This window comes from Doryrhamphus excisus, linkage group LG10 (assembly GCF_037039965.1).
Source record: "Doryrhamphus excisus strain RoL-2023G ecotype Guam linkage group LG10, RoL_Dexc_Guam_v1.1, whole genome shotgun sequence".
In the NCBI taxonomy this organism is placed as follows: Eukaryota; Metazoa; Chordata; class Actinopteri; order Syngnathiformes; family Syngnathidae; genus Doryrhamphus; species Doryrhamphus excisus.
In genome coordinates this window covers 4,929,706-4,952,379 of record NC_136366.1, presented here as the reverse complement: position 1 = coordinate 4,952,379, position 22,674 = coordinate 4,929,706, and the positions used below count along the sequence as shown (strand labels likewise).

General features: G+C 43.3%; 1 protein-coding gene across 2 annotated transcripts; it reads right to left on the bottom strand.

Moving 5' to 3' along the window:
• Positions 1-4,430: 4,430 nt before the first annotated feature.
• ccar1 (cell division cycle and apoptosis regulator 1) lies at positions 4,431-22,558 on the bottom strand. 2 transcript variants are annotated; one of them, XM_058064461.2, is made up of 26 exons: positions 22,443-22,558; positions 20,346-20,504; positions 20,070-20,239; positions 19,876-19,989; positions 19,506-19,538; positions 18,990-19,180; positions 18,242-18,365; positions 17,010-17,126; positions 15,978-16,170; positions 15,732-15,876; positions 15,067-15,222; positions 14,746-14,971; positions 13,705-13,818; positions 13,331-13,497; positions 12,472-12,682; positions 11,277-11,360; positions 9,906-10,094; positions 9,620-9,811; positions 8,828-9,052; positions 8,612-8,741; positions 7,733-7,815; positions 7,491-7,631; positions 7,291-7,411; positions 6,192-6,374; positions 5,458-5,663; positions 4,431-5,378 (listed from the first exon to the last, which is right to left on the bottom strand). In XM_058064461.2, exons 2-26 carry the CDS (start codon positions 20,452-20,454, stop codon positions 5,295-5,297), a joined length of 3,708 nt encoding a protein of 1,235 aa, XP_057920444.2. In that variant the 5' UTR covers positions 20,455-20,504; positions 22,443-22,558; the 3' UTR covers positions 4,431-5,294. The 2 variants fall into 2 exon arrangements, with proteins under 2 accessions (XP_057920444.2, XP_057920445.2); XM_058064462.2 differs by having other exon boundaries at positions 22,412-22,531.
• Positions 22,559-22,674: the final 116 nt, after the last annotated feature.

Below are 22,674 nucleotides of genomic sequence, written 5' to 3'. Positions count from 1 at the left end.
ACATAACTGACCGAGCTACGACAGGTTTTTTTGTCGTTTATCTTGATCACATATTTCTTCCCCTTTTCTGTGCATTGAGAAAACAAGTTAATATATGCTTGTTTAGGCCCATCATTATAAAGCTTTGTTTTCCCAGCCAATCCCACGTTCCCATGTATCATTTGCTACTGCATCTACTGCAGTACAGCCAATGAAAGAATGTCTGCTTTGGCCGCAAAGTACACATTTGCGTATTGTTCGGCAGCTGCAACATGACGCTTTGTGCACTTGGCTGTGAAGTGAAGCGGTGTACAGTTGCATGAAAAAAGGACCATGTGATCCATCAAGGCCAGGAAGCATCTCATCCTTCACAGACCACGACACTCTGGGAGGATTCTCCCACACAGTGGACGCCGAGGTGAGGCGTTCGGGGGAACGCCCCGCAGGCAGGCACCTTGTCAAAAAAAAAAAAAAAAAAAAAACAAGGGTGCAACTTTCTCACAGTGAAAGCTAGTATTCCCTGAGAGGTGGTGGTGGTGAAGGGGGCGGGGCGCCTCCTTGACAACACCACTTTGCAGAGCCACCACACAGGAAGTAGGCTTCTTGCGGTGGAGGTCCTCGCGCTAAACAGGGGCCCCTCGCTCTCTCTCTCTCAGGCAAAGGAGCCTCTTGTGTATCAGTGACCTAAAATAGCAAACAGCCTCTAAGAGGGTGGTTGACTTGTTTGTTTGATTGCGGCAGCCACAGCTTTGCTGGGGAAACTAAGAAAAAACATTTATGGACCCCTGAGGACATGTAAGGGATCCCTTTCTTTGTTGTCATACACCCCGTTTTCGGGACACATCAACCCCTCCTTTATCGCGTTTAATTGGTTCCAGACTCAACCATGATAAGTGAATTTAAGCAGAGTAGCGTTCCTTATTTAGAAATGGAATATTTTCGTGAAGCGGCATAGAAAATGGATGGATGGAATAACTCCATATAGAGCACTATCTTTTAAATACAGTTGTTCCCAATACAAATAAGCAGTGTGGGGGCAAACAGGAAGTGATATCAGGGGTTTTAGAGCCTGTGTTGGGGATTATTGGGCCTGTTGTGAGATTATTCAAAGCTGCAATAAAAGCCTGTTGTTTTGGCAATCAACATTACTGACACCTGGCGATCTGGCTAATGCACTATGATTGAAAATGCTTAGTTTATGCAACAAATAGTTGCATTTTGCACCACCATTATGTCAAAGTAGGAATACTTGTTTACATATTGTAGGGAGGCCGGCGTGCTAACCACCCGGGGTGGGATTTTAAACATTACTCAAATACAAATGTAGGCTGCGTTGCACACCCCTAGTAAACACTATTCCAGCATAGCGACGAGGGTACACAGCCTTATACATGTTCTAGAAACATATTTTAATAATAAACATATATTTGGAGGGGTTGTCATAATATAATATAAGCCCCTTTTACAGTCATTAATAGATCAAGTTAAACTAATAATTGAGGCATAAGCAACTCCAGAGAAATTTTACAATGAATGTTCATCGTCATGTCTGAAGTCCATGATCTGCAAATTCCCTATTTCATATCCAAGTCAAATAATACTAAATAATAATAAATACTTAATAGTAACATAATTATAATTTATTATAAATAAGAATGTATAATAAATATTTAATAGTATTAATTTATTATAATAAATAGTAATGTATAATAAATATGTAATGATAGTAATATTTATTATTCTATAATTAATAATGTATAATAAATATTTAATATAATAATTATGTTATAATTATATTATACCATTATTACTATTATTTTCCCATCCGCTTTCAACAATTTAGAACATAATTGTTGATCAATGACGGCAGGTATCAATCATCAAACTCAAACATGCAACCAAAAGTCGCCAGGACTGCTGACAGGACAAGGCCAAAGAAATCCAGTAGAATAAGTAAAGCAGCAGTTTTGAGCAACTGACAATTGCTTTGGGACAAATGTGTGAGGATATTTGAAGGTTGTCATACGTAAATGTGACTTTTCCCCGTCAGCGTGAAAACACAATAGGTGTTGTGTTGTGCTACATGGGGGCTGTGACATGTATTTTGTTTCCTGGGGTGTCCAAATAATGGAGAGGCTGCCCTGCACAATGCTTGTCACCGACTCCCGGCATGGGCTGAAAAGACGACAACAGTGGGCTGCTTTGTCATGATAAGTACGGCCCTGAACTTTTGACATGCACATAGGATGAACAGGACGTGGTGGTGATGGGGGACGGGGGGGTCGGGGTCAATGGAACAGGGTTGATGAGTAAGACTGCAACATCCCCAGGCCTCACCGACAGGGGCAGTGATCAGTTCTGCCCTTTTTTTCTGCTAACCCCCGTCTGGAAACGGTGACCCCAGCATTGAAACGAGCCGATTGTCAAGCGGGCGAGCCTGTGAGAGCACAAGCTCTTTGATAGCAAGATGACTGGAGGAGGGTCCACAAAGGCTGCTTCTGTTGCAGCCTGAGGACTGGGTTTACCTGGCCTGATCCCTGCACTGCCCTTTCATTTCACACATGCAAACACACAAGTTAGCAAGTGCAAAAAGCGTGTGTGTGTGTGTGTGTGTTGCTAAGCGGACAAATGAGGTTTGTTTGTCAAGTATTCGGAGCAGAACAGCAGCAGGACAAAAGGCAGTCACATAAGCAAAGTGCTGGGTGACAGACAAGACATTGTTCTCAAGGAAACCACGTAGACAAGCTGCAGGCATTGGACACAGATGCTTCCTGTGCAGTTTTTTGCAGTTTGCAGTCCACCACAGTGACAAGGAAAGGGATTAGACTGGGGGCGTCAAACTCATTTCACACTGAGCCACATCAGTTATGGTTTGCTTTCAGGGGACCACCTGTACTAACCTGGTCATCCAGGTCATTGGACTGTTCAGGTTGTCTAAGAAAAGAAGCCCAGATATGCCGGCTCTAGTCTGAGGCAAAAGTGCATTTATACTGACTGTAAACCTTGACTGGTTTATTGGTCTTGTGGTGCAAAACCTATTCAATCACAGCCATTTTTCATAAGAAGTCCCTCCCAGTACCGGCCATTTTGGACACATTTTTTTTCCATCTTTAATCAGAAGAAAAAAAGTTTGTACCCCCTTTGCCCCATTCTTTAGTAATCAACATAAATAAAAAATTATGAAATAAATCTACAATCTTTTTTGTTAAATAATTGATTTTATAATTATCGGTCGAGTGGTTAGCGCGCAGACCTCACAGCTAGGAGACCAGGGTTCAATTCCACCCCCTGCCATCTCTGTGCGGAGTTTGCATGTTCTCCCCGTGCATGCGTGGGTTTTCTCGGGGTACTCCGGTTTCCTCCCACATTCCAAAAACATGCTAGGTTAATTGGCGACTCCAAATTGTCCATAGGTATGAATGTGAGTGTGAATGGTTGTTTGTCTATATGTGCCCTGTGATTGGCTGGCCACCAGTCCAGGGTGTACCCCACCTCTCGCCCGAAGACAGCTGGGATAGGCTCCAGCACCCCTGTGACCCTTGTGAGGAAAAAGCGGTAGAAAATGAATGAAAGAAAAACATAAATTTACTAATTACTTTGAAAAATATTTTTTTATTAGTGGTTTCCTCCCCCATTCCAAAAACATGCTAGGTTAATTGGCCACAGGTATGAATGTGAGTGTGAATGGTTGTTTGTCTCTATGTGCCCTGTGATTGGCTGGCCACCAGTCCAGGGTGTGTTTGACAAGATCTTGTGTGCATTCAATATTTCTATTTTCTTAAACGCTCCCTTTTTAATTAAAAAAAAAAAGACAAGTTTAATGTAAACTTTAATTTGTATTCATATTATATTTATTTTAATTGCCTTGCATAATTAGTACATTTTGTATGCATTCTAATTATCGGTATCATTTGTGTTTGACAGACCACATGGGAATCTTATTTTATTGCCTGGCAGTTTCAATATTAAATATTTTATCTGTTTGAATGGCTTTCGTTAATGTATCCTAATCTTTGCTGTATTGTTAATGATTTTACACTGACCTACAACTAATCACAATAATCATCATATTTGGTCAGGCAGACTGTTCAAATTGGTGACATGTGACACATGAGCGTGAAAAATTTCCAAAAGGGAAACCTAATCTTCAAAAAAGGATGAATGCTCTACAAACACCACAAGCAGTCCCACACATGATTAATATAAATGCCTCCTCCCAAAAGCACAGGGATAATATTCCAGATAGATGGTGTGAAATTATCCATGGAATGTGCCCCGACGGTGATTGCATTTCCCTGCATGTTCAGGTTTTGAGATTTACAATCTGTGCATGCTTGTTATTAGAAAATAGAACATCTGAAATGACAAAAACAATCATGTAGGAGGTGAACACGGTAAACACTCACCCTCCATTGGAGGCTTTGCTCAGGGGCACCTGCTGGATGTCCATGCCATTTGGGGCGGGGCTCGGGAATCAATCAAGTCTGGGTCATATTCTTAACCGCTCATCCACAGCTGCATGTCATCTGGAAAAATATCTTAAGATATTTACCGCAAACAAATAAATATAGCAACTGCGTGAATAGAAGAATTCGAGCTGCTGCTTCCCTCTGCTGGTCGGAAGTGGTATTACAACAGCACGATCAAGACATGCATGCTCATTTGAATGAATACAAAAGACATTTCTAAATCATACCATCTCAACTTTAGTTGTGTACAACACATCCAGCAGAGTACACTTCATTGGCATTATTGAAAAAAAAAAAAAAAAGATACATTTCCTGCCTTCAAGTGACCGTGTCTCTTTTCTAGTGCAAACACACTAATACACAGTTAGTACACAATACACATTTGACTGAGCTTACAGGTTTGGTTCTGGTGTCGCTGATTTCATGGTTGCAGATAGAGAACACGTGCATAGTATATGGTGCAAAAACACCCCAAAAACAATTGTGTTCGTTCTACACAGTCAACAGTGGATGGAGTCTTATTTACACAAAATACATTGGACCGTCTATCCAAAGTTTGCCTCATTTAAATATAGTTTTTAGGGAATCCTCTCACACATAAATATCAATATTGCCTATTAGGGATAAACCCTAAATCTCTTGTAAGTTCAAGACATACTATCACACACACTGGCACAGCAAATTGATGGCAAAAAAAAGTTAGAAACTGACCTGAAATGACTAAAGTATCTATATAAAAAAAAAGCATTGTAAAAATAAAAGAAATATATACATGATGAAAGAATAAGCAAATAATGAAAGTAGCTTTAGTGAATATGTACATGTGAAGACCGTGTGAGTGTTTTTTTAAGAGGTTGTTGGTTCATCAGCACCATTCACATGAGGCATCTCCTCTACAGCTGCTTCATCACAGTCGTTTCCAGTGCCGTCCTACGTGGGAACAAGAACACGCGATGACATCACGTCCTGTTTCAAACGAGCAAGCGGGTGCAGTGTGGGTGCTTGCTACCTTTCCCATCACCGCCGTCAGTCGTTGGACCGTGTCAGTCAGGCTCTTGCACGTCTTGCTGAACTGCTCCCTGTAGATGCTCTTCTGCTCCTCGGCATCTTTCAGCGTCTTCTCAGTTTGCTTCAGGGTGCTTTTCACCTCCTCAAGCTCCTTGGATAGAGATTTGTTGTCTTGCTCCAGCTGTGCTTTCACCTTTGCATCCTCATCTGGCAAGAGAGGAGAGAGTTAGCGCAGGGTTGGTGGCATTAACACGAACGCCGGATGAGATGAAACTGCTGTTTAGTGTAGCACAGCTCAAATTGAGTCAGATCATGATCTTGATGGAGGTCTGACAGGGTGTAGCCTGCAGTGTGAAGGCCCATCATCCTTACGTGAGACTAATCTTTCTCTTTTCTGTGCGGTGTAAAAGCAGCTAAGACTACGCAGCGGAGAATGCACAGGATGGGAACCACTTATTCAAAAGTCAACTGTAGGCGTTTCTACATGATGTAAAATCAAGGCACCCAGGAAGGAAATTCCTGTGATGCTGAGAAGGACTAAATGACATAAAAATACAGTAAGTGTTATATATAGGTTATCATGGATTTACTTGTTACTAAATGATTACAGCATGGAGGTGTTTAATAGCTGCCTTAGGTGTGTCCCATTACGTGCAGTTCATGTCTCAAATAAGGATTGTGGATGATGGGCAATCGTTCATTTTTTTTCCCCAAGTGCAGTTTTCAGGTATTTACCCATCTTAGCATCTTGAACCATGAGCTTCTGTTCGATCTCCTCTCTGGCTTTCTCGCTCTTCTCCAGTTTCTGCATCATGCTGCCAATGTCCACCATGGCGCCGTTGTACACGATCAGATTACCAGACTCGCTGGGTTCTGACGGGGTGACTGTCTTTGGGACAGGAAGTAACTCTCGGTTCCCTGAGAGCAAGACAGATAGTGTTTATAAGGCATTTTTAAATACGGTTATATATACTGTACTTTCGGGTAGATCTACCAACTTTAAAGAAATGTGTATTCCCGCCGCGGCTGCTAGTGCTTGTGATTTGATGTTGTCCCTATCTTAGATTTACAAAATATATAATAAATAAGGTCAATTAGATCACAATAACTTAAGTACGTTTTGCTAATGTGTTGAAAATCCTTCCCAGCGACTAGCTAGAGTGCTGCTAATGCTAATTCAAGGTATGGCACATGCATGACAATCCAATCACCTGCAGCCTAGGCTCCTGTGTTTAAGAAACTGACTCTTGCTAGTCTTGCAATACAATGCATTCATTTAAGGATTTGAGTCTTATCGATCCAGGAGGCTGCCAACAATGTCATACTGTATATTCGGTCGCATCGGTTTGTCATTCACAACTGTAGTGGTCGGTGTACAGCTATTATAGATTTACTATCCACTGAAAAATGGAGCAATTTTTGTCTAAATAACTGGAAACACAAAGTGAGTCGCTAGTGTGAGTCTTGTCTACAATTGGACATGTTCACTTAGGTGTACTCATTTGTGTTTCCAGCTATTTTGACTAAGCATTAGCTTAGTGTTGACTTGTTTTCAATGGATAGTACATCTATACAGGCCGTAACACTGACTGCTCTAAAGTATGGCTTTACGCGGGGGTCTCAACCCGCCGTACTTGCAAGTGCGTGCCGTCTACGTGCAAAAACGTGACCAAAATCTAGGGGTCCGTACATGGCGCGTACAGCCTCGTGCTGACTTGGGAACACCCAGACAGGATGTAGCACTTTGTGTATAAGGAGCTTTGAAATGTAGGGGGTGTAGTCACTTTTGTGAGATGTGTATTAAAAGGTGTTGACAAAACACACACAAGCTCACCTAAGAGGTTTTCTATCGGTGCTTCATTGAAGAAAAGCGCAGCCTCGTCCTTGCCTCTGTCGGTCAGTTTGCGGTAATAACACGACTCTCTCACCTGCGGTTTGTTCATCAGCTTCTTAATCTGAAGAAGAGATGCGTTTGAGGGTGTCAGAGGAAGAGTCTGGGACAGCTTCCAGTGCGTGTGTGTTTCGTGGCGTCACCTGAGCACGTGAAAGGTGCAGTCCGAGCGTGTACAAGATCTCCTCCAGGTCTTTCTCCAGCAGGCAGCCCCAGTGACTTTGGTCAAAATAAACAAAGGCCATCAGCAGTTCCCTGTTGTGCGTCACCATCTGCTTCTTCTCCTGAGGACATCATAATAGCATTTTATGATTCATACTGCACATATTAGATCTTACATCTCTTCTATATTGCTAATGCACTGATGGCAAATGAACCAGCTAACCTTCTCTTTGGAAATCCTATCTTTTGGCGATTTGCGGTCGTCTTTTCGATCCCTTTTGTCACTGGAATCGTCATCATCCTTGTCTATGAAGTGAGAAATATAATTATAGTGTTAGTGCAATGGTGGGAATCTACACGCAATCCATGTCCGAACAAGAAGTGCCTCAGAGGTTGTGGTCATGGAATCCATCACAGTTTCAGAGTGGTGCATGATCTCTCATCATTGGGTAAACATTAGGGCTGTCAAAGGTCATGCAGCTTTCACTTTGCAATTAACATGTGCACGTCCTGTTTGACGCTTGGCTACACAGCATCGTTTGAGGAAACGCAGCGGTGTGGCAGTTGTCAAATACTGAGCAGGAATAGAGAAAGGAGGGGGTATTTTGAATGTCAAGTTTGGCTTCTATGACCTGGCAGATGGCCCATTTGTATCTACGGTCATTGTGAGTCCAGTTGTCACAGAGTACGTGGCCTCTCAAATGCCAGAGAGAAGAGGGAAGGCACTTTTTTTTGCTGTGAACCGAGCTAAAATTTGGGTCTCAAGCTTCTACTTGCTGGCAGGCATGGCCGAGGACAGCTATTTGGGGGCTTGTGTCAATGCAGCAAAGGTGTTTGTGTTGTGCTGCTTATCAAAACCTGAATGTTTAATAAACACAAATTTGCATAAAGCAAAAGCAAACAATTTAGCCAGCCTTATGATGACAGGTGTAAACTTTAAATGATCTTTCAAAAAGGTACACCTATTAGAAATGCTATAATAAGTGAAAGCCGTGATTGTGATTATGACAAAATGTATTTGATTGACAGCCCTAGTAAACACACACACACACACATTTCTTTCATGATATCAATGAAAGAAAGTGCGAGAGCGAAAAATTACCATCGTCGTCATCGTCATCAGCATCTTCAGCCTCCATGGGGTCGTACTCATCAGCATTGGCTGTGCTGCCGTCGTCTTCGTTCTCCTCCTCTTCACGCGACTCCTCCTTTTTCTCAACCTTGTCGTCACTCTGATCACGTACACGCAACAAACGAGGAACGTCATTAAAATCACTTCCAAAGCTGGAGAAGTCAAGACAAGTGTAAGGGTATTAACCTTCTTCCTCTCCTCATCCTCTCTGGATTTCTTCGCTGTTGGCTCGTCGCCGTCCTCCTCTTTCTCCTTTATTTCTTTCTTGTCCGCCTCTTTCTTCTCAGCCTCCTTTTTAGCCTTCTTGTCCTTCTTTTCATCCTTGACAGGAATAGCTGTGAGGGCTTTATATATGCGATAGCCAAAATCTCTCTGGAGCATCTCGTTGAACAGCTCGGCAAAGAGGGAAACCTGCAGGTGAGGGAGGGCATTGTATACATAACATAAATTATAGGGTTGTGAACTTTGAACCCATGCAACCAGTTATCCGCACAAGCGAGAGATGCAGCTTCCTGGATCGATAAGAATCAGCCCTAAATCCTAAGATCAATTGATTGTTAAGACATGCATTGGGTATCACAAGATTAGCAACCAGTTGAGAGTCCATTAAGCAACACAAGAGCCTAGGCTGCCACCGAAATAACTGCCGAGGACACTGTTTATTTTAATCATTGCGCCTGAACATTTCCCAGTGGTTGGGGACCCCTGACTTGCAGCATGCTAGGCGATATGATGTGCTCTTTCACACCTCTGGAAATACTGCAAGAATGACATGATTGTTTACTTTAGAATGTAAAATGAATGTCCACATCAACAAAGTAACCAGTAATAATAACTAATTGTGTTTTAAAAATATCAGATCTTAACTCGTGGCATCTAGATGCGTACCGACTTGTCTGCCACAAAGAGATCGACATCCCTATAAAAAAATAACATTGTGTGTCTACCGTCCTAATAACAAATGTAACAAGTTCCTACCTCAAAGGAGGTCTCCTTGTTGTCCTCCAGTCTGTAATCCAGCAGCACACTGAGGGACATCACACTGCAGTCAAACTTGCCGTTCTTGGCGGACCAGTTGGGGTGAACAAGGATGGTGGGCTCGTCGGGGAGGATGTAGCGTCTTTCTCTGCGTTGGCGCTCCAGTTCTTCTTGCCTCTTCTTTTCCTCTTCCTACCAGAGAAGGAAAACATATAGGAGTTAATATGAGCGAGCTAACAGTGCACTTCACTGGGACACACCAATCTTCATGCTTAAATGGGCGTACCTCTCTGTCCTCCTCAGTGCGACTTGGCTCTTCTTCCTCAGGTGGTTTGACCTCTGGTTTCTCAGGCTCCTTGGACTCTTCCACTTGCTCCTCCACCTTTAGTTGCTTGGTGAGTCGGGCAATCAGCTGCGACTTTAAGCCCTTGGAGCTCAGACAGCGACAGTCAAGCTCCTTGCGCAGGTCGTTCACCTGCAGGGAAGTGGAATATTATTAGTTACCATGATCTGAAAGAAAATACAACTATTTTATACCAGAAAGGCAACGTGCATCAGACTATTGTGAGTTGTTAGAATTAAAATGCGAGTATGGCTTTGTGCTACTCCTGTTCCCTTCTCCTTGAGAGGCTGTCTCTGCTGGAGGGACGTGTCCGCCAACTAGAGCAGAGTAGTTTTGTAGCGATAGATGTGACGAGCACACCGGATAGCATAGGTTGTAGCCAACCTACTAGTCTGGTTAGTATTAGCCCGAAGCGGCCTGCTAACCGCGGTGAGTACTGGGACACATAACAGATTTACTCCTTTAGAAAGCCCTACTCCAACATAGTCTACTGGCTCCCGCACATTAGTTATAGGTGACTCCATCACCTGTAACATTAATCTTAAGAACCCAGCCACCGTACTGTGTATGCCTGGGGCCAGAGCACCCAACTTTGAAGCTAGCCTTCGGGAGCTGACTCGCAACAGGAATTGCATTGGCATTGATTGCTGTTATCGTTGTCATTTGTAAGATAACATGTCATCTATTATAAATAATCCTGAAATACAATCTACAACATAAAAACTCTAAACACTAAGTGAATAAATACTTGTTACAAATACAAAACAAGCCTCCAATACAATCTACATACACTTAATAAAAAAATAAAAATCTGTAAATGAGTGAATAAATGCAATAATCAACATCAATGTCTATAAGTACTTTATATCCAAGTTTCCTTAACCCTATGCAATAATTGTAAACTATCAAATAATTAGATACAAAAGCTATAACTCCAGTAATCCCTCCTTTATCGCAGTTCATTGGTTGCAGACCCCACCATGTTCAGTGAATTTCCGTGAAGTAGGATTCCATGTATAAATGGAATATTTCCGCAGTCAAAGCATAGAAAATTGAGGGGGCGCTACCCAAGACACTACAATGCCCGAGTATTATACAGTTTTAATATACCGGTAATTACATTGAAGTGAATTTTGCCAGATTTTTGGCACCCCCTGGAGGCCATGGTGGCCTTCCCATTTGCACCAAGCTGTTGCCTAATGAGCCAGCCAGTAACTGTCTGTCTGGAAAAGAGCTACATGTTCCCCTCTCCTATCTCATTCAATCAAAATCATTACAAAATTTATTTTGTTTTTTAAAGTGGTCAAAGATTACCTTCATTGATTTCGGATCAAGTTTGGCCCAATGAGTGGGGGTGCTGACATCCTTTGAGTCGCCGTCATCTTTCTCCTCTTCCTCCTTGAGAAATGTTATTGACAGAGAGAGCGAGAGACAAAAAAGGGACAAGAAAAAACGTCAGCATTCCATTTATGACCCTTGAGAGCTTTAAAGTTGATCCGTGCAAGAAGCAAGGGCAAAACTGTCTTTAAAGAAAAATAAAATCTTATTCTAGCGAGCTCTGCTGTGTTTAAGTCCACTGCTACTGAGGGGCACACAGGGAAGCTCTCTAGCTCTTAAAACAACCAGCTGCCAATCAATCAATCTGTGGAACACAAAAAAAGAAAAATATATATATTTAAAAAAAAAAACAAAAAACAATGAGGTGTATCGGTACATCATGAGAACTGAGGCTGGTCTCCAAACACAGTGAGGGTGGGGTGGCCCTATCTACTGGCTTTTGTCATGTATAAGGGAGTATAGAGAACTTTACATCACGTAGGAGCCATCTGTCTTTGAGTGCAACCAAGTGCCCTGGAAAAGCCAAACTCTATATGTGGTCCAAATGAAAATATAGAAGCCAACAGGAAGAACAGACAAGGAGCACAACTCGGGGGGCGGGGGGGAGGTTCTCTTTTCACAACTGGCGTGAGAAATCATATGAAAAGAAACATTTCTACAGCAAAACACATTATTGGCATGCAACTGACGCCACAGATTCCAGCATGAATTGAGCTCCACATGCCAGCGTTAACAAAATAGAAGCAATCACTTCTTCAAAATTTCGGAAACTATTACTAGAAAGCAGTTTGAGTGAGAGGAGATTGGAAGAAATGGAATTACACCCAAGAATGTCACCAAATTAGAAGAGCTGGAAGCTGTTTTACCAGTTGCCGTGGGTGGGGGGAGGGGGGGGCGTACACAAACACAAGCTAGTCTCACTGCTTCCACTGTGTGTGTCTGCTGCATTTGGCGGGAGGTGTGAGTGCTGATGGTGGGATGGAGGAGAAGAGGAGGGGATAGGTGCAGGAGTAAATGAAGGACATCTAGGTGATGTGTGGCTGTTGTCAGCTACATGTATGTGTGTGTTTTCTGTGTGTGTGTGACATGTGGCGTGTGGGGTTTTTTTTGTAATTCCTGTGCCTTCCTGTGAGAAGCGGAAATGAGAAGAGAGGGATTAGCGGTTCAGTGCCTGTTCTCCATCCGCATCCTTTCGCTCGGCCGACAGCTTCTCAGCCAGCTGCTCCCGGAGTCGCCGTGACAGCACCTCCCACTCTGAGCGGGTAGGAAGACAATGCCAAACATCCGGAAGAAACAAAACCACTGTCTCCACATGAGCAGGGACTGTCCGCCCCTTGTGTGTCTCCTCCGGCCGAAGATAGCGAATCTCTGCAAAACGATACCTGTCGCAAAGGAAGAGGGTGCATTGGAAAGAAACATTCTGGTCAGAGCAAAGCACATAAAGCCAAGCCTCGCTAGGGCAACCCTTCTTTAGACAACCCGCCCCCACCTGCTGCCATCACAGATGTCATTACAGTCACCCGACCCCCCCCACACACAAAAACACTGACAGAAGGGCCGGGCGGCAGCTTTCCAACTGTTGTCACGGTGACGGCAGCCAGTTTGAGAAGGTTGACCAACAATCACATAAAAAAATCAGCCTATATTCCGCCGCCTTATAGCTTCAGCCAATTATGAGGACTCTGCCTTTAACCTACAGGATACATTTGAATCACTACATTAGAAGAGAATGTGAAAGCCAGTTCAATATGTAATATATTTAAGAGAGAGGGTAAAAAGAACAAAAAAAAATTAAACAGAAAAAAACATCTGGTCCAGGCCACTGCTTCCAGCCACAGTCCACGTGTTTGGGTTTTCATCAAGATGGAATGCGATGGGTACATTTACAGTGTGACAGAAAGAGAGGACCAAGACATCAATCCACAATACAATCAAGTCATAAATGAACAACGGAAAAAGATAAGTGATGGCTGGTGAAATGACATTAAGACAGGAGACAAATGAGTGTGAACGGTAGGAACGGTGCTTACCACTGAGTGCACAGACTAAGATCTATGCCTGTGAGTGCCTTGCAACAGCGAATAGCTGTCTTTATAAGGACTGATGGATCCTTGTCTGGGTCGGCTCCGTCCAGAGAGGGAGACCAGTGACCACCAATGGCCATGGCCTCGTCTTTGCCTCTCATTCCCACCAAAAACTAAAAGGTGAAACACAGCAGGTGCAAAGAGTGCCAAATAGTAAAGAGTCAGCTGCATGTTCAAACAATGACACCAATTCAAAACAATTTTTCAAAGCTGACATCAGTTAGGATTCTTCAACACTTGAATATTCAGAGATGGAATAGGATAGCATCATCATCAGCTCACGCCCACAGCCCACAGATGCAGGGAAGGGTGACGCATACCTTGATGAGTCTTGCAGGATGTTGGAAGGAGTCTCTGACTTCCTGAGGATCTTCTGCTAGAGCACACGACTTGTGATAGAGCTCCTCTAGACTCGGGTTAGCCAGCAGCATCACCTTTAAAAAAAAAAAAACCTAAATATCCAATTTAAGCTTTATTGTTCTTGTGACCTGCGACTAGCGGGTGACCAGTCCAGGGTGTACCCTGCCTCTCGCCCAAAGACAGCTGGGATAGGCTCCATCATGCCCACGTGGCCCTAATGAGGATAAGATGGATGGTCTTGTGACAAGGCAATGTTGATGAACTATAATGACCGGTATTGCTTTTCTTTGTGAAAGTTGCAAGCACTAGCCACTGCAGTTCTGAAAACAGCAAGTACAATGAGTTTGTCGCAGTCCGCCAAATACTTTTTTTTTTTGGTCAAATGGAAACGCTGGAGATCCGGCATGGTGCCGAAATACTTTAAGCCCTGTATATACTTTAGTGATGCTCAGATTGATCGGCTCCCAATCAGCTGATTTCCACGTGAAAGCACTTGATCAGCATATAGCCATAAATGCCCCTCAACGGTGATCACAAAAGCCAATCACGTCCGGCTCGGAGTATTGCGGCCTACAGCCAAAATACTCACACCATAGACAGTCTCACATCCAGCTTTATGCTGCTTCGCTTGACGGCATTCATTCAACCAAGAGTGTCACTGCATCAAAGTCATGTTGTCATTCCCATGTTGCCGTTTCTGTGCAGTTTGGAGCAAAGAGATCTGACTCTGTACCACCACAAAATTATAGATCTAATAAAAAAAGTCATGAGAATAAATCAGATCAGAGTCCTAATCGAGAGATAACGTTCAATTCTGATCGAGTCTGATACCATGTGATCAAGCCGGATTTTCAATCATGTGATCGAATTGGACATCCCTAATTTAAAATACATGATGCAGTGTGCCTAATTACGATGTAGTAAATGTTAAACAATAATGGTTTTGATAATGACAGCAAAGATGGTTCAGTGCGTTTTTTTAATCCTAGTTTTTAACCTACCTTAGCACTGTACGTGTGGTTGGCATCAGGCGGGTCCAGCACAGCGGCACTTTTGCCAAGAGGATCCACCTCTTTGTGCAAGATGTGGAAGTTGCACGCGTTGCTGAACTGAAAGGGTCGGGTCACAGGGAAGGCGTCCACCCAGGTGAAGGCGGCGCCAAAGAAGTCACTGGGAATATACAGACTCTGATAGCGTCGCCTCAGCTCCATCATGTCACAGCTTGAACTGGAAGAGAGAAAACGGGCAGTAGTTACATCCTTTGCTCGGGTGGCTTAATGGAGTGTAAAGTCTGATTTGTTACCCTCCCCCAGATTACTCACGTGTCTAAACTGAACTTTGAAAACTGGACTGTGTAGCGAGGAACGACCCTGCGAGGTCGCCGCGGAGAGCGATCTCGTCTTGGGGAGCGCTCCCTGGAGCGTTTGCGTGTGGGCGAGCGTTCTCTTGACCGCCTACGCTCACGTTCTCTGTCACGGCTGAAAATTGAGAGATGAAGAGATGCTTGAGGAAATGAGCCCAGCAGCACATGAAATACTACATAGTATGTCGAATACAAGATAAGATCGGGCCCATGGGAGCTAGAATTGAAAAATATGACTGGCAAACCAATTTTTTTTATTTAACCAAGTGATTCACCAAACAATGCAGGTGAGTTTTGAAATCACAAACAAACTCCCACTAAATATTTTTTAATCCTTTCTAGTCCTGATTCCGTTAAGCAGAGTTCTTCATGGATTAAATGGCTGATTCAATTCAACAAATTGTTTAATGATGTGAACTTTATCAACTTTAGAATTAATTTCTTACAGGGCTATTTTCAACTAGCATATAAATGTTATGAAGTTTCTTTTTACGGGAGTACACTTTCACAAAAGATATGTTCCAAGAAATTTCCACATCAGGGAGCATCCTGAACCCTGAGTAACACTGGCACGAGACAGTGACTTCCCCGATTCTATCCTACATAGTGCATCTATCATCTAACCTGCGCTCCTCTTTACTCCTGAGGATGAGCTCAGGGGGTCGATCGTTGCGACTTGGGAAACGGGGAGGAGGCTCAATCCGTCTGACAGGCTGCGGTTGTGGCATGATTCTCATTGGAGGTTGAAGCAGACCCCCGGGAAAAACATCTAACAGACACGGATAAGGAAGCAAGGTTTGTTTCAGCACTTTGGCACAAAGCTTTGGCTGCGTGATAGTTCCGTGTGAGGAAGACAAACACTGTGTTTACCTTTGGGGGGTGGCTGAGGCAGCAAAGGCTGCGGAGGGTTTTGGAGGAGAGGACCAAGCGAGGCAGCAGACAACTGCGCCTGCAGTAAGGATGGAGGAGGAGCCGGGGGTGGAACACTGAACGTGGTCGGTGGAGGTAGCGACTGAAGTAAGGGGGGGGCAGCCTTCATCATGTTAGGGCCTGGAGGCTGGCTCTGGACAAAAGAGAAAACTGCAATGAAATACGCCCTCAAACTTTCATCAGGAAAGTGCTCAAATCTGACTCTGGAGTCCCTGAACCTAAAGAACCACAGCTTTGCCGTTTGTCAAATATTTTGTTCAGGTTTGTTTGTTCATGTTCAAGGGGAACTTGTCTAAAGAGGCAAGCATCAGGCAGAAGTAGTAGTAGTGCAAAAAATGTGTAATGACCACATTTCGACTAGCGATGTGTCGGACCTACGTTACCACTCTGAGTTTATACACGATAAGTCAGGGGTAGCTCATGAGCTACCAGTAGCGCCTAACCACTTTTCAAGTAGCTCTCCAAAGGCTTTATTCATGTATTATCGACTCCTATAAAATTAGAAAGTGAGGTTCGGCAGTAGTCCGGAAGTCCCCAGGAGCCCTTGGGAGTGGAATAAATGAAAACCGACTATTTTGGAAATCCAAGGAAACATAGCTGAAAGATCTAGAAAGCTTTCTGTAAGAGTTAGTGTGTGGCTGCTCTACAGGAGTCCACAACTCAATACAAAAGGGCCAAAAATGAGCGTCTCTTTTAAGGCACTTTAGCGGTTCTGAATTGTGCAGTCTTTGACAAAATAATATAATCGAATAACCTGAAACATAGTTTACAAGCTATGTTACATCCAGATGTTGTAAATTCAAGAGGCCATTATGAGGCGCTAAGCAGAAATAGGGCTAACTACCATAACAAGAAAAGGATGCAGCTGAGAATAAATATGTGGTTGTCGTTAAGTTGTTCAATACGGCAGCAAAGAAAAGAAATGCCTAAAGGAAGAGAGAAAGTGTGATTTAGAGGGCTATGTGCTGTTACATTTTGTCTGTTGTCCGCTGCGGAGTGCATGTCAGGGTAGCGCAACGGGATCCCTGGCTCATTGTAAAGGCTGCCCAGCTGGGAAGGTTGAGGTAAAGGCTGAGGCGGCTGCTGATGCTGGAGAAGGAATGAGAAGACAATCAATTAACTGCAGGGACACAACAGGAGAGGCAAAATCTGGGGAGAAAAAGCTAAAAAAAAAAAAAAAAACATGTGAGACTTCTCTGCAGGGTTGCATGCAAGACCTAAAAAGAAGTGGTTTTAACATTTGTGGATATTTCAAAACACAGGCTGTTTCACCATGTAGCCGATGTCAGTGTAAACCCTAATTACCGTATTGAACCAGACATTTTAGTGTGAGGCATTTTAGGGCTTTAAAGGGAAACTGCACTTTTTTGGAATCATTCACAATCCTTATGTGAAACATTAACACATTTATTTCCCTCTTCTGTGCATTTTAGCATGAGAAAATGAGTTAGCCAACAATGGACATCATGATAAATACCTATTTTGACGCTAAAACCCTTAAAAAATGCCAACAGTGTTCCATTTACATAAAGGATTTCTATATTAACCAATCTTGTGCTGGAAGACACAGCCATCCCAAGGAGATAAGTGTTGTTGCTGTATCTATGTTGCTGCTGTTGACAGATGTAGAGTAAGCTCCTGGTCTAGTATGTGATATCAATGCGCCTAGGCTAAAAGTTTTGCTAAGGATTTAAATCATCAAAATATGGCAAGATACTGTAAGTATTACATCATGAGTGTACCTCATGTTAACACATGATCACTGAATGTATATCAAAAGTTATATAAAATGTTGGAGTTTTTTGTAGAGGGCTTAGCCAAAATAGATATGTCCTGCATTATTAGCTCGCTAATACTACGTACTCGTTAAAACGCACAGAAAAAGGAAACAAATGTGTTTGTGTTTCACATAAGGTGAATGATGGGCTGGATTATGTTGCAAGTGAACAATGGCAATTGACGAGAGGATGGAAGGTTCTTGAGCTGAATCTAATCTAATTACAACAGATGATCTGAATTCAGAGGACATCAACATCAAACTAGGAAGCGGCTTGGAGCAAGCAGTGTGTCAAAAATAGACATTTTTACGGACGTATCAATTAGTCATGGATTTTCCCCAGTCGCTGCCAGGTGTGGAACGTAACCCCCACAAAAAGCAGACAACTACTGTACACCTGGCATGCTCAAACTCTGAATGTTCTCACCTGGTTGGCCAGCTGAGGTAAGGTCTGGATGCGTTGGGCGTTCCACTTGAAGGGCAGGTTGTGGTTGTACACGGCCTCCACTAGCACCCGGTCACCCACTTGTGGTGTCTTCCCTTTCACAGCACTGAAGGAAGCACAAAACCAAAATCATTTCTTGGAGTCATTTGTGTCACAAATCCTGGCTACTATGAACTGGAGAGGGCACGAAAAAACGCTTCCAAAAAAAAAAAAAAAGTGCACACTCGGAGTGGTACAAGTGTAAAGTGCCGTTGACACTTGGACGCATTCTTGCATCTACATTGTCCCACAATTTCCTAATGGCATTTATTTATGTATTTATGGCACGCCTGAAAAGCGTGAAGACCAGTTTGTGTACTGTTTACGCATAAATTCGTACTTGGCACGCAATTGCTAACCGAAAATGGTGGCACCAACTGACCACGCTTCTTTACACCTTATCAACACCTTGTCAAGTACTGTTTACATCTAGTGCACAACAATAGTCAGCATGACGCGCCATGTCACCACCACTTCCCACATCTGAGAAGCATCCAGGCATTATTTGGTCCCCCCCATGTCCAGCATGTTGCCACACAACAGCATGCATGTTATTACATTATTAAAAACATGCTCCCAAAATAAAGCTGACAATAATATTTATCTGCAATCATTTGTAGGACAATTATCGTCGCGCACAACTTGTCATGGAATGACTAACGATGGGGGGGAAATGTCTGGTCTCGTTCACCTGAGCTGAAAGAAGACATCTTCATCGACAAAGCCGAACGTGTCGTGCAACTTGTTGACCACGCCGGTGAAGACCCGCTGCTTCTGTGGCTGCTGCTGCTGATTTGCTCGCGTCGTCGGGTAGGACACTGTGATCTGGGCCGTCTGCTGGGGATTTGACAGGCTCAGGCTTGTGGGTAATGCCACTGGAGGCTGGGGGAATGACCAGAAGAAGAGGTTAGAAATGGACCCATATTTGCATATAAAGCCAATATCTATTACAGCGTAGGTCCCCAAAGTAGGGTACACTTAAGCAGATTGCGTTATGTTGTACACAAATACAACTCAAACAAGAGATTTACATAATGCGCTCAATGTCATAATATATTTAACAATATATCAAAAGACGTTTCATTGTGTGTTTTTTGTTTTGAGTGTCCAGGAGGAACAAGACTTCCAGTCAGATGCCTGAAGGGGTAAGCAACTGTGTTAATCTGAACACATTATCACAAAAATGAGGTATATTATTGCACAATACCTGTGATATGAGTGCAGGCTGAGGTTGTGGAAGCTGTAACACAAGTTAAAAAAAAAAAAAAAGGTTATCACGTTTTCCACCTCTACCTGTGTCCATTGCGTGACTGGCTTGCTAGAGTCAAGCAAGCAATTAAGGCAAATGGCAGTGAACGACTTGGTTGCAACAGTCAAAGATACTGTTGAGTTGAAGCTCAACTATTTTCAATCTAAAGAATAGTAACAAGACATCAGCTATCTATCTGCACTGTGGCTTTAACTTGTCAGCAATGCTGCTCAAGTCTTCGTCTGCAGTTGGACGCCACCGCCGCTTAACAGTACCGTCTGACATTCCACTCACGGTGTGTTAAATGGGGCCCAAAGTGTTGTTTCACCTGATGAGGAACACTGTAGAGTGGCTGCTGGGGTGGCTGTTGAGGAGGGGGCTGCTGTTGCTGCTGCTGTTGCTGCTGCTGCTGATACTGCTGCAGGGCCGTATTGATCTGAGACTACAAACACCAAAAAAGCTGAATAAACATAACTGCCAACAGTGTGGGGAAAGAAAAAAAACAGCTCGTTTGTGACAGACCTGCTGCAGTGCCGCTGCGGCAGCCGCTGCAGCTTGCTGCTGCAAGGCGGCGGTGTGCTGAGACAGCTGATAGTTTGACTGGCTCGTGAGCGAGGCCGCCGCCAAGGCAGACTGCTGAGTGTACACAGCCGGGGAGGCTCCCAGGAGGGATGGCTGCTGCACATTAAGAGCTGCGGGGGAAAAACAAAATTATTAAAAATTCTCAGAATCAAGACATGATCATGTAACAGTAACAGTTTGAATATTTAACAAGACCTCAAAACCGGGTACACTCACAGTGCAAGTTGATGTCCAGAGACTGGCTTGTGTGGCCTGTTTGGGACACCGCTGTGGCGGCAAACTGAGTCGCCCACGGCGGATTTTTTTGTCCCCCGAACTGGGCCATGACTCACTTGGATGAAAAGTTGTTGCCACTCACCGGATTGCTGTTTATTTCTGAAATAAAGAAATCAATACATAAAGACACTCCTAGTTGCAAGCATTTCATGTTGCACTGTGGGATCTTAAGGAGCTTCTAAGTAGACTTTCAAACTGCAAAAAGATGACGTGGGAGTGAAGGGAAAACATTTTTGATTAAGCAATTTATTGCAAACAAGCATTGAAGTGAACCAGGCTGATCGTCAGCTGCTAATATGTTTAAGGGCACAGCCTGCAAAGCCTAAATCTTGGCAAAAATGTGCCCAGGAACTGGAGGAACCCATAGGCTGTCCCTCTAGACACAGGATCATCTCGACCCAAATGAAGGTTCTTACTGGTGCCAAGTGCAGTCCAATAACTATCATATGGTATCTGTGAGAAAGGTCTTAAGGCTTGGGGTCACCTTCAATTGGTTGTTTGGAATATGCAGGAGAGCGCCACCAGGATGTTGAAAGGTGGAACTTTTATTCTCTGATGAGAAAAATGTCATGCCAACATTACTGGCATGACAATGAGAGCCCACCTGACATGTTTCCACAAGGCAAAGTGGACCTGGGCACCATCAAGATCCTTCAATAGAACAATGGAATTTCATGTTGTGTAGGAAAATCAAATGGCAGCTGTCTACGTGGTAATGACAACAGGACAACGCTACACTTCACAATGCCCGCCCGACAACGGACTTCCTACGGGGGAATAGTTCACTCTTGTGGACCATCCTGCGTGTTCCCCTGATCTAAATCCAATTGAGAACATCGTGGGGATGGAGGGCAAGGGAAGTTTGGACATCACATGCTCTCTGTGAACCAACTTCACCACCTGGCCACTTGGCTCCAAACCCATTTTTCTGCTAATGAACAAGAATGGCACAGCTACTCATTACCATGTCCTTCTTTGAAAAGTTATTTTCTACTTTAGTGTTTGTTTTCTTTTTTTTTTTTAGCTGTGGTCTTTCGATCAACAGCAGCTTCACTTCAATGCTTGCCTCCTGAATATCCAATCCAAACAATGCAGAATATAAATTCTTGCCATTTCTCAACTGGAATTTTGATCAGGAGTGTATTTGAGGCATTTGGATCGATCAGAAATATAATATAGGGATGGGCTGAAAATATCCTCATGTCAACTAAAATATCCAGAATAGTCATAGTCTATTATTAGAGGCAGTAGTTCGGATACGCACGCATGCATGCAAGCATAAAATGGCAGGCAATGACCAGCAAAACGATGCATTAACATGACTCCACGTCGACTAATGTAGTATCAAAAGATTGTGAGCGCATTGACGTTACATTGGTGTACGACATAATTAAATGTATCATGTGACATAATACGTACTCAGAACATTCGTAGACGAAAACTCGTATTCCCTCACTAATGTTTTCCAACAATAACACCAACGTGCAGAATGAAGTGGGATAGTTTTACATCATAAAAGGAACCTTTGACAATTACTCAAAAAAAACATTTGTGTTAGTTATAAGAGTCAGTCATTGAAATAGTACCTGCTGACACAGCAAAGTCCCTCGAGGGTCACACTACCTAGCATGAGTTAGCCACGTTTAAATGACAGTAAGCTAGCTGGCGTGTATCTTATCACACAAATATCGCCATTTGAGGGGGAATTGTGGTGAAATCGCAGTGTCTTCCTCGCATAGTCTGGCTCGTTCAAACATACAGCTGAAAAGAATTTGATGAAACTGCAACTAAATGGACAAAGTCCACAGAGTGCTAGCAAACAATTAGCATTTAGCATCTTTTCGACCAGAGTAGCCTCGTGCTGCATTTGTTATGGAGGCCTCGGCTAACGTCGCTGACACCAGCAGCTGACTTTGTGTCAGTGCTGTTTACTGGACAACAACGCAAACAATTATCACCGAAAGACACTTCGAATTAACACTTAGAGATATTTAACTGGGAGTTACATTTTGTTTCATCGGTGCCTTCGTCGCTTACCGCTGTCCAATGTTCCGGCGGCCGCTGGAGTCAAAAGCAGCGCGCATGCGCACAATACGCTATTCCTTAAGGTCTATTATTGACAGACAATTGATTTATCTTAAAGGTGTTCCTCTTTCTTCTTTTTTTATGTTGTCAATAAATTACAATCGTGCTCCTATAAAAATATAAACGCAATCACTAATTTCTTCCTCATGTGAGTTTAGATTACATTCAAGTAGATGTAGGTTAG